This window comes from Polistes canadensis, unplaced genomic scaffold (genome assembly GCF_001313835.1).
Source record: "Polistes canadensis isolate GaletaPanama2010 unplaced genomic scaffold, ASM131383v1 scaffold_43, whole genome shotgun sequence".
Classification (NCBI taxonomy): domain Eukaryota; kingdom Metazoa; phylum Arthropoda; class Insecta; order Hymenoptera; family Vespidae; genus Polistes; species Polistes canadensis.
In genome coordinates, this window is record NW_014569590.1 from 789,934 (window position 1) to 802,871 (window position 12,938).

Sequence of the window (12,938 nt, forward strand, 5' to 3'; positions counted from 1 at the left end):
TTTGCATACCTTTTTTCGATTCATCGTATAAAAAAATGACGGACGATGCACGATACAATTTGCAAATGTCGATGATCAAAGGAATGTGTTCGTCGCTGATCGAAATTTGTTCGTAAGATTCTGTTATTTTCGGTAAAAGAAAAAATAGAAGGAGTATTGTTAATTGCACAAATAATGTCATAATTTTCATCGTATCTACCAAGAATTATTTGAGCGACTTGAAAGCAGCAAACGAACAACTCTGTTATACTAAATTCGATTAGACAATTTTAATGAAACTATAGAAGAAGATCCTACGAGATTAAATTTCTAATTTCTGAAGAAAAATATTTTTTCATTTAGTGTCGTTATCATTGTGGAGATCTGAATAAATATAACGTTTCTGTCCGCATGTATTTATACGTCTAAATTAAATTATTTTCTTTACGTTGATACAAACTAGATCTTTTTTATAGAAATTAATTGTTTTCTTTTAATTTCTCCTAATGTACTTCTTCGATCTCGTCGATAAGTAAGTGTACAATAATACTATATGACCAGTATTAACGTATCCGTATAAAAATTATACGCTTATGATACTTTGCTATTAGTAGAGACCTCCTTCTCTTAAAAGAAACGTTCTAATGTCATTAACAAAATTTATTATGTGTAACAATCGATAAAATTGAAGCATGCACTTTACAAATTGATACCTTTACATTACATATTACCGTATAAAAATACTTTTTATATAAACGAAGGCTTTCAATGAAAACAAATATAGCAAAACTATACTTGAATGTGAAAGATTAGATGTGTTTATATTTGTTAAAATTCAATTAAAAAATTACAATTGTATTATAAAAAAATAATTGGCAAAAATATTAATATAACTACTAAAATATTGTAGGTTCCCTAATTTCTAAAATTATATGCCATATTTTATCTGGTATTTTTCACTTTTAATGTTACATTGTTGCAAATTAAGAGACGAAACAATATGCAATACTTATCTTTTCTTCTTATTACAAGCAAAAATACAAACTTCGATGATTAGTATACAAATACTTAATACGATACCAATTAGAATGAAGAAAATAAGTGATATAACGGTGTTTACGTGAACTGGCTTATGTTTAATATTATCTGTATATGTCATTCTCAATGACTTTTGCTTTAAATGATGCATTCTTCCACTGTCGATAAATTTTTTCAATCTACAACAAGCATGAGATTTTTACGTATACGATAAATGATGTATTAAAAATAATAATTTAATACTTGCTGATAATTGATGACGTCGGTGTACGGATTGTTTTTTGACAAAATTATACCAGCCATGTCTATTTCTCCTACTTTAATAGAAACAATGTCACATGGTAACTTAACATTAATGTTTTCTTTTATTGCTTCAGTCGTATAGAGTGCTATATTCTGATTTTCACAAACCTGTAATTTTATAAGAAATAATAATAAAATAACGCATCTAAAAATTTACCTTTTTTTTTCTTTTAATAATTCATCCTACTGTATTAAATCCTATCACTGCACTTGTTGACAATTGTTCTTCTTTTATCATTAATTTCCTTATTTTTGGCGCATATGGTTCCTTCGAGTTCTATAAATAAAAATGATTCCACGTTATTATACGTTCATTTATTAAGCTATATGCTAATAGTAAAAATTTTTCAACTACAAATAGTTCAAAAAGTATTCTTGTTTTATTCACGATTAATAAATAAAAATGTTTCATATTATGAGACCAATTGTTTTTAAAAAATAAAGTATCTTTTTAGAAAACACAATAGATCCATAAATATAATACTAACCATAAACATGTCATGAATAACAGATCCACGAAAGACGTAAAGCTGATAAGTACCGTCCTTAGCAAATTCTTCGAATGATCGAAATGGTAAAATTTTGTTCGGAGTGGTTAAAAAACTAATCAAAGCAGCTGAATAAGCGGCCCATAAAACGACTACTAAAATAAATATTGAGAAATATACTATTCTTAACGAGCAACTATCAGGAAAATCTGGAAGAAAAATATAATTTATTGTTAAAAAAGATAAATCAGAAAAAAATACAAAAAATATATTAAATGTCAAACCTGCTAGACCCTGCTGACACAATATACCCCAAATCTCTAGAAAACTATCAGCTAATAAAAATTCTTTCTTTCGATCAGTTCCAGAATTTATTTTTAAAAAAATTAGCAAGATTGTTGCCACGATTAATATTCCCAATATAGAAATCCAGATAGAATACGAAAACGTCTATGACAAAAAATATAGCGTTCAATTGATTCGTAATAAATTGTGGTTAAGAGAACAAAAATGCAATTTGAAAAAAGTTTCATTTTACCAAAAAGAAGGATGACCATTTAAACGAAAATTGTTGTGGTTCTTGAATAAAGAAAGAAGTTTTCGAGACTAAAAATGGAAGCGTAAAATCAACATTATTTAATCTCGAATTAGTTATAGAAAAACTAGAAGGACAAATATCGGCATTTCTGGAAATTATTTCACCAATTGCACCCGTCCATTTACTTTCTTTTGGGTTCCAAGCACCGTATTCTTCCACTTCTGAGACAATTTGGAAAGTAAAATTCAGAGAAGCACTAAGTTCTTCAAATGTTCTACCAAATATCCCATCTAATTTACCATCCTTCATTACTTTTATAAATGGTGAGTTCTGAAAAATAAATAACCGAAATATTGGAAATTTGTTTATAAAAGTATATATATATAATTGCTTATTACAAATAATTTAATTTTTTTACACAAATAATTTGAGGATTTAAAAAAAAATAAGTAAAACATTTTCAAAAAAATTAATTTACCTTAATCAGAATAACTCTCATATTCATACCCTTTAAATTATTCCTTCTAACGTACAGAGTATTAGAAACAATCGTTGTAATTCCGTTTTCTAAGCTCCACAATGCTACATCATCGATCTCCGTTTCATTTTTATCAATCGAATACCATTCACGTAAAATATTTTCCCTATTGCAACGAACGATCATTTTCGAGTCGAATCTCAAATGAAATATATTAAACGGTGGATTGTGACAATAATCCGGATCATGTCCACTATATGTAAAAATAATAAACCACACAGCAAAAGACATGTCGAAAGTACTTGTTGCTAATGAAAGCTCATCAATATCTTTGTAATTAGAAATCATTGCAACGTAAAGTGGCTGTACAATTTTTTTTACGTAATAGGATGATTTATGCAACTCTGAGAAATAGAAGTTTGTTGTCATAAAACCTTCGCGAGAAAGTGCACGCGTCCATTTGAACATCATCGTTGTAATTTCCATTTCTATTAAATAAAAAGAGATCATTTAGAAAAAATTAAGATAAAAGCTRATAAATAATGTTACGTCAATGGATATTTCKAATAAAATAAAATGTTGAACATGTTTGCATACCTTTTTTCGATTCATCGTATAAAAAAATGACGGACGATGCACGATACAATTTGCAAATGTCGATGATCAAAGGAATGTGTTCGTCGSTGATCGAAATCTGTTCGTACGATTCTGTTATTTTCGGTAAAAGAAATAGTAGAAGGAGTATTGTTAATTGCACAAATAATGTCATAATTTTCATCGTATCTATCAAGAATTATTAGCGCGACTTGAAAGCAGCAAACGAACAACTGTGTTATACCGAATTCGATTAGACAATTTTAATGAAACTATAGAAGAAGATCCTACGAGATTAAATTTCTAATTTCTTAAGAAAAATATTTTTGCATTGAGAGAGAATCGTTATCGTTGTGGAGATCTTAATAAACATAACATTTCTTCGTGTGTATGTATTTCAATGCGTTCAAAGAAAATATTTTATCCTTCGTTTATACACGTCTTTGGTCGTTATATTAATAATTTTTTGTTTTCTTTCAATTTCCCTTAATGTATTTTCCGATCTTTTTGATGAGTGCGAGTTTTTTTTCACACATAATGGCATCTATTAACGTATTCTGACATATATATTATTATAATAATCTAATATATTATATATTAATGCTTACGTTACTTCGCAATTGATAAAAAATTCTTCGTCTTAAAAAAAATGTTGGTAATAGGTGTGATAACGCACACGACGATACGCTGTACTCGCTTTGCGATTGGCGAACTCCGTATTAATTATTACTTTTTTTACTTGGTTACATTTCGTTTGTTCCCACTTTTATATCGTTTGTCGTCGTAGCAGCACGTTGTGAGATATCGATTTCTCGGTTTCTATATACCACTGCGTTTAACCCGGTAAAAAGAACCATTCTAATTCCATTATCATAATTTAATAATTCTAACAATCCATAAAATCGAACATGTACTCTACAAATTAATACAGGAACATCATACACATTTGTCAGTATAACAATACTTTCTACTTAAACGAAAGCTTTCGGGTTAAAAAAATAAATACTGCAAAAATGTTATTAAATATGAAAGATCAGATGTGCTTACGAATGTTTCAATTTAATTTAAGAATTATAATTATAATATAAAATTTGATGAAGAAAGAGAGAGCATCTTAATGTCATAATTACTACAATTATGTGGATCTTATAATTCTCTAATTTTAGGCAACATCTTTTCTACTATGCTCCTTTTTTAACATTAAATTTTAGCGAATTAATGGACGGATCAATTTGCAATACTTATTTCTTCTTCTTATTTCGAGCAAAAATACACATTTCGAGGATCAGTACATAAATACTTATAAAAGTACTAATTAGAATGAAGAAAATCAGTGATATTACACTGGTTATAACAACTGGTTTAAACTTTATCTCATCAATGTATTTCATTTTAAGTGAATTTTCTTTTAAACGATATATTACTCCACTATCCATAAGCTTCTGTAATCTAGAACAAGCGTATGCTTTAACGTATGTGCATAAATGAAAATATTAATTTGAATTATTGACAAAAATCATACTGATAATTGATGACGTCAGTGTATGGATTGTTTTTCGACAAAATCATACCAGCAGTATCCACATGTCCTGCTTTGATAGTAACAACGTTACATGGTATTTCCGAATTAACTGAATCTTTTAATATCTCGGATGTATAAAGTGCTATTTTCTGATTTTCACAAATCTGTAATTTTATAACAAATATAAATAATGAAATATTGCATTTAAGAATTAATCATGTTTTATATCATACTTTATCTTACTGCATTAAATCCTACGAGTGCAATCGGTGACAATTTTTTTTCTTCTATCATCAACTTTTGTATTTTCTGTGCAAGTGGACCTTTCCAGTTCTGTAAATAAAAAAGATTTAAAATTATTATATATACATTTATCCAAGTATGCGACACCAAGAGAAATTATTTTACAGCTAATAGTTTGAAAAGTTATTACGTGTTTTCCACCATAAAAATATAATAAAAGACGTATCTGTTAATTAGGTGACAGATGAATTTTAAATGATTAAGTAACTTACAGAAGAAACAAAAAGATAATAGGTCTTATACTTACTAAAAACATATCATAATTATACGATCCACGAAAAAGGTAAAGTTGATAAGTACCGTCATTAACAAACTCTTCTAATGAACGAAATGGTAAAATGTTGTTTGTAGTAGTTAAAAAACTAATCAAAGCAGCTGAATAAGCAGCCCATAAAACGACTACTAAAATAAATATAGAAAAGTATGCTATTCTTAACGAGAAACTATTGGGAAAATCTGTAAGAAAAAGATTTTTTTTGTTAAAAAAGAAATGTAAGAAAAAAATACAAAAATATATAAAATGTCAAACCTGTGAGACCTTGCTGACAAAATATACCCCAAATCTCCAGAAAATTATCCGACAATAAAAGTTCTATCTTTCGATCAGTTCCAGTATTTACTTTTAAAAAAATTAGCAAGATAGATAGAACGAATAATATTCCCAACATAGAAATCCAAATGGAATAAGTAAAAGTCTATTACCAAAATTATGCTGTTCAATTGATTCGTAAAAAATTGAGGATAAAAAAACGTTTGATTTGAAAACATTTTATCATACCGAGAAAAAAGATGACCATTTAAAGAAGAATTTTTGTGGTTCTTGAATGAAAAAAGAACTTCTAGAGATTAAAAAAGGAATCGTAAAATCAACATCATTTAATCTCGAATTAGTCAGAGAAAAACCAGCAGGACAAATGTCAGCACGTCTGGAATTTATTTCACCAATTGCACCAGTCCATTTATGTTCTTCTCTATTCCATATGCCATACTCATCAGTTTCGGATACAATTCTGAATGTAAAATTCAGAGCAAAACAAAGTTCTTCAAGTATTCTACCACAAATCCCATCTAATTTACCATTCTTTTTTACTTTTATGAGTACTGAGCTCTAAAAACAAAGGACTAGTCAACTTAAATTCAATAATTAAAAAGTAATTCTACAGTGCATATTAAAGAAAAAAATTAACAAATTCTTTAAAGTCTTTCGAGGAAGTAGACAAAACATCTTCAACAAAATTCGTTTACCTTAATTATAACAACCTTCATAATCATACCCTTTAAATTTTTCCTTCTATCGTACAGAGTATTAGGAACAATCGTTGTAATTCCGTTTTCTAAACTCCACAATGCTACGTCATCGATTTCCGTTTCATTTTTATCGATCGAATACCATTCACGTAAAATATTTTCCCTATTGCAACGGACGATCATTTTCGAGTCGAATCTCAAATGAAATATATTAAACGGTGGATTGTGACAATAATCCGGATCATGTACACTATGAGTAAAAATAATAAACCACACAGCAAAAGACATGTCGAAAGTACTTGTGGCTAATGAAAGTTCATCAATATCTTTGTAATTAGAAATCATTGCAACGTAAAGCGGCTGTACAATTTTTTTTACGTAATAGGATGATTTATGCAACTCTGAGAAATAGAAATTTGTTGTCATAAAACCTTCGCGAGAAAGTGCACGCGTCCATTTGAACATCATCGTTGTAATTTCCATTTCTATTAAATAAAAAGAGATCATTTAGAAAAAATTAGAATAAAAGCTAATAAATAATGTTACGTCAATGAATATTTCTAATAAAATAAAATGTGGAACAGGTTTGTATACCTTTTTTCGATTCATCGTATAAAAAAATGACGGACGATGCACGATACAATTTGCAAATGTCGATGATCAAAGGAATGTTTTCGTCGCTAATTGAAATATGTTTGTAAGATTCTGTTATTTTCGGTAAAAGAAAAAATAGGAGGAGTATTGTTAATTGCACAAATAATGTCATAATTTTCATCGTATCTACCAAGAATTATTTGAGCGACTTGAAAGCAGCAAACGAACAACTGTGTTATACTGAATTCGATTGGACAATTTTAATGAAACTATAAAAGAAGATCCTACGAGACTTAATTTCTAATTCCATATGAAAATTATATTTGCATTGAGTATTGTGTATGTTGTCGTTGTGGAGATCTGAAGAAACACAACGCTTAACTGTGTTTTAATACGTATAAAAGAAAGAATTTTTTCCATTTCAATATACCATCTATTTTATTATTAAATGAATTTTTTTTATTTCCCCATTTTCTTTTCACATTTTTCTTTCCGCTTTTCTAGGAGCGAGTATTCATAAGTAAAAATTATTCGTTTTTATTAGCGAGCAAGTGATTGTATAATCCACCGTCTGAAAAAAACGTCGTTCTCCATCAACATAATGTAACAGCTGTTAAAATCAATATAACCGAGAAATGCACTTTCTTAATTAATAGATGAACATCACACTTAAAAATTTAATACTTCTTTAAACATAAATGAAAGCTTTATGTCAAGGCAAATACAATAAAAATAATGTACACTGCGAAATATCAGATGTATTTATGCTTATGTTACAATTCAATTAAAAAAAATTATAACTATATTATAAAAATTAATTGGAAAAGTATATATTAATGTTATTTGTTTAAATTTTGTAGATCTTATAATTTCTTAAATTTTTTTCAATATTTTTTCTACTGCGCTTTAGTTTTACCATCAAGATATTGTGAATTATTAAACGAAATAATTTGTGATGCTTGTTTCTTTTTTTTCTTACAAGCAAAATCATACACTTCGATGATTAGTATACAAATACTTAATACGATACCAATTAGAATGAAGAAAATAAGTGATAATACACTGCTTATAGAAACTGGTTCATACTTTATCTCATCAATATTTTTCATTTTAAATGACTTCTTTTTCAAGCGATACATTATTCCACTATCGATCAATTTCTGTAATCTAGAATGAACGTGTGCTTTAACACGTATGCATAAATTAAAATATTAACATGAATAATATTGAAAAATACATACTGATAATTGATGACCTCAGTGTATGGATTATTTTTCGATAAAATCATACCAGCACTGTCTATTTGTCCAACTTGGATAGAAAGAATGTTACAGGGCATCTTAGAATTATCTTTATTCTTTACAGACTCGGAAGTGTAGAATGCTATTTTCTGATTTTTACAAATCTGCAATTATATGACAAATATTTAAAATAAAATCGTGAAAGGATAAATTTTCTTTTTTTTCCTTTTTTTTTTTTTTTTTTCTATTAAATAATATTATATCTTACTGTATTAAATCCATCGATTGAATATACTGACAATTTTTCTTCTTTTATTATTAACTTCCTTATTTTCTGTGCAAGTGGACCTTTCCAGTTCTGTAAGTAAATTGTATAATACTGTTGTACAATTACATATACAAGTATACACTATATACACTATAAGCCGAAATATTATTTCGGCGCTAATAGTTTGTAAATTTATTTTCTTTTTTTTCCCCATAAATAAAAGACAGTTTACATATATTAAATGTTCATTGTGTTTTAAATGATATGAAATAACTTTTAGTAAACCCAATAGATAATAAATATTATACTTACCGAAAATTTATCATAACTGTTTGAATCACGAAGTAAGTAAAGTTGATAGGTACCATCATTACCGAACTCTTCTAATGAACGAAATGGTAAAATGTTGTTGTTCATCGTAGTTAAAAAACTAATCAAAACTGATGAATAAGCGGCCGATAAAACGACTGCTAAAATAAATATTGAGAAGTATGCTATTCTTAACGAGCAACGATTGGGAAAATCTGCAAGAGAAATATTATTTTTGTTAAAAAAGATATGTAAGAAAAAAAAAAGAAAAATATATATTAAATATTAAACCTGGGAGTCCCTGCTGACAAAATATACCCCAAATCTCCAGAAAATTATCCGACAATAAAAATCCTATCTTTCGATCTATTCCAATATTTATTTTAAGAAAAATTAACAAGATCGTTGCAACGATTAATATTCCCAATATAGAAATCCAGATAGAATGCGAAAACGTCTATGATAAAAAGTATAGCATTTAATTGATTCGTAATAAATTGTGGATTAGAAAACTGAAATAAAATTTAGAAAAATGTTATCATACTAAAAAAAAAGATGACCATTTGAACGCAAATTGTTGTGGTTCTTGAATGAAAAGAGAATTTTGCGAGACATAAAATGGAATCGTGAAGTCAACGGCATTTAATCTCGAATTTGACATGGAAAAACAAGAAGCAGCAATGTCGGCATGTCCTGTATATAATTTTCCAATTGCACCAGACCAAGTATTTTTTTGTGAATTCCATTTTCCATACTGGCTTACTTCGGAGACAACGTTGATACTGATATTTAGAAAACCACAAAGTTCTTCTAATATATTACCGAATATACCGTCTAATCTACCATTCTTCTTTACTTTTATAAATGATGAGTTCTAAATAATAAAAAAAGATGAAAATATGAAAATTTGTTAATAAGAAAATTATATTTCATTGATTATTAGAAACAATAAAAGCAAACGTTTTAAAATAAGTAAAACGTCTTTCAAATAATTCGTTTACCTTAATTGTAACAACTCTCATATTCGTACCCTTTAAATTATTCCTTCTATCGTACAAAGTATTAGGAACAATCGTTGTAATTCCGTTTTCTAAACTCCACAATGCTACGTCATCGATTTCCGTTTCATTTTTATCAATCGAATACCATTCACGTAAAATATTTTCCCTATTGCAACGGACGATCATTTTCGAGTCGAATCTCAAATGAAATATATTAAACGGTGGWTTGTGACAATAATCCGGATCATGTCCACTATATGTAAAAATAATAAACCACACAGCAAAAGACATGTCGAATGTACTTGTTACTAATGAAAGTTCATCAATATCTTTGTAATTAGAAATCATTGCAACGTAAAGCGGCTGTACAATTTTTTTTACGTAATAGGATGATTTATGCAACTCTGAGAAATAGAAATTTGTTGTCATAACACCTTCGCGAGAAAATGCACGCATCCATTTGAACATCATTGTTGTAATTTCCATTTCTATTAAATAGAATAAGATCATTTAGAAAAGATTAAGATAAAAGTTGTGAAACAAATAAGATCTCAGAAATATTTGCATGTGAGTGTCTTTAATACAAGTTAATATTATATTTCTAGGAATGACAAAGAATTTTTCGAATAAATTCTCTCTCATTTTTAATTAATTACTGTTTGAGTCTTATAATAGTATTAACATATACACTCTGGATAGAAAAGTAAAAAAGTTTCAGAAGTTCCATTTTAATTAATAAGAAAATAAATTATTGAATATTTTTTCGTACCTTTTATTGATTGACTGTATAAAAAAATAACAGATTGTGCACGATACAATTTGCAAATATCGATGATCAAAGGAATGTTCTCGTCACCGATCGAAAGATGTCCGTAGAATCCCGTGATTTTCGATAGTAGAAAGAAATAAACGAATATTGTTATTCGCATTACTAATGCTATTTTTCTCAACGTATTTCTCAACAGTAATATCTTTTACTTGAAAGTTGCAAACGAACAACTGTGTTGTACATAACACACAAAACAATTTTCGTTCTATCATGAAAGAAGATCCCGTGAGACTAAATTTCTTTTACTTTGACTTTCGCAATCATCGTTGAGATCTCATAAACTAAAACGCAACATTCGTGTACATTTGTGTGCATATACGTACAAAGAAAACTATTTTTCTAACGTTTACCTATTATCGATCGTTTTAATAGACGTTATTTTTTTATTTTCTCTTCTCTTACTGTTTTTTTTTCTTCCTCTTTGATGGATGCGAGATTATTAATGCAATAACTTGTATTATATTAACGTATTTGCATATACAAATGACATTTTTAGTGATACACTTTAGAAATGCCCTACTTCTTTTTTAATAATATCATAACTGTGTTTCAAGCGATATGAACGAGGCTAACACTATTACAAAGCACTTTGCGAACATTAAACGTCATATTTTAATTATTCGTTCTCAGAAAATAATGAAAATTTCCATAGAAAATAATTTTAAATGCATATATTGTAAGAGTGTAAGATATTGTAAGGGTGAAAGATAATTCAAGAAATGTGTGCATCGATATTTCTAGAAAATTCCTTATAAGTACCTCTAAAGAAATGTTATTCTTTATTCGTCACGTGTGTGATGATATGGATATAAGTGTGTGAGAATTTATTGTAGGATTAAAGAGAAAGAGAACGTTTCTCTAGATGGGAACGCATATGTTTTTTTTGTAAGGTGAAATAACTTGGAACTATCGCCTAATATGTGGTCACACCGAAATCTCGCGAACATTCCCGATACGGAAGTACAAGAAGAATCCAGATTTGTCATGATCGGAAATAGTCGGAAAATTTCGAGAAAGAATGCAAAGAAATGATGAGAGACGATGGAGGGGGTAATGAATATATTAGATTGTCCCATAAGTTCTTTCCGCGCCACGCTATGTTTGTAAATTTCGAGGTCTTATATTATATGAGATTACGTATGTACGATCAAATTTACATAGAACGTTATTCGCTTAAAAGCATACCATAACGAGAGGATCAATAATTTACCCAATCTTATTAGCATAATTGTTTGTCATATTTGTTAAAATTTCCTTTCGTTTATCATAAATTTTGGACAATTTAATCGACGGGACAAAATTAACCACTAACTGTTTTTTCATTTTACGAGTATGAACATATTTTTCTATTAACAGAATGCATGTACTAATAATTATACCGATTAGAATGAAGAAAATTAATGAAATTACGCAGACTATGGAAATTGGAATATGCTCTTGTATCGGTTGTTGGAATTCGTTTTTATGCATCGTATGTTTCAGACGATTTAACATTCCAGTATGGAAAAATTTTTGTAACCTGGAATAAGTTTGTATTATAAAGGTAGATCAATAATAAAGCACGGCAGATTAATTTTAATAATTACCAAAAATTGATGATTCCGATGAATGCATTGTTTTTGGATAAAATAATGGATAGATTTACTATGCCTCCTACTTTAACAGAAATTACATCGCATGGCAATTTAAAAGATATTTCATCTATTTTTTTGTCGAAAATGTATACCGCTAATTTTGGATTCTCACAAATCTGTAAAATTAATAAAATATATTAATTATAAAAGTTATTTAGTTTCTATCTTAATACTTCCGTTACAGAATACTGTAATCGTTAAGATGAATGACCGTTATATTGATCATTAGTATTGAAAAGGATTTAATAGTTCATTGTACCATATTAAATGTGTCTAGTAAAGAAGTTGGAAATTTGTCTTTTTTATAAATCAATTTCCTTAATTTATTTTTAAGCGGATTGTCCGAATTCTGCAAATAAATTTTTATGATATATACTTATTCTTATTTTTATAGTAAAACAAAGATGATTGTTATCATATTTACCACAAATATTCCATATTCAGATGAACCATGCAAAACGAAATATTGATAAGTACCGTCTTCAACGAAAGTCTCTAATGAAGAGAAAGGTAATGTATGGATGGCAGACGTTAAAATGCTTATCAAAGACGCAGAATAAGCTGCCGATAA

At 28.2% G+C, this 12,938-nt stretch overlaps 1 protein-coding gene across 1 annotated transcript; it reads right to left on the reverse strand.

Annotated features, from left to right (window-relative positions):
* Positions 1–1,121: 1,121 nt before the first annotated feature.
* LOC106784978 (probable glutamate receptor) lies at positions 1,122–3,310 on the reverse strand. The gene is made up of 7 exons (XM_014745049.1): positions 2,825–3,310; positions 2,347–2,676; positions 2,093–2,258; positions 1,809–2,017; positions 1,508–1,597; positions 1,261–1,428; positions 1,122–1,196 (listed from the first exon to the last, which is right to left on the reverse strand). Exons 1-7 carry the CDS (start codon positions 3,308–3,310, stop codon positions 1,122–1,124), a joined length of 1,524 nt encoding a protein of 507 aa, XP_014600535.1.
* Positions 3,311–12,938: the final 9,628 nt, after the last annotated feature.

Bases quoted from the DNA above. Each gene is read 5' to 3' on its own strand.
- LOC106784978 (XM_014745049.1), bottom strand. From the start codon at position 3,310: ATGGAAATTACAACGATGATGTTCAAATGGACGCGTGCACTTTCTCGC. The intron at 2,677-2,824 runs GTAAATTAATTT...TTTATTTTTCAG, and splicing joins TGAGAGTTATTCTGATTAAG to AACTCACCATTTATAAAAGT. The intron at 1,197-1,260 runs GTATTAAATTAT...TGCTTGTTGTAG, and splicing joins ACGTCATCAATTATCAGCAA to ATTGAAAAAATTTATCGACA.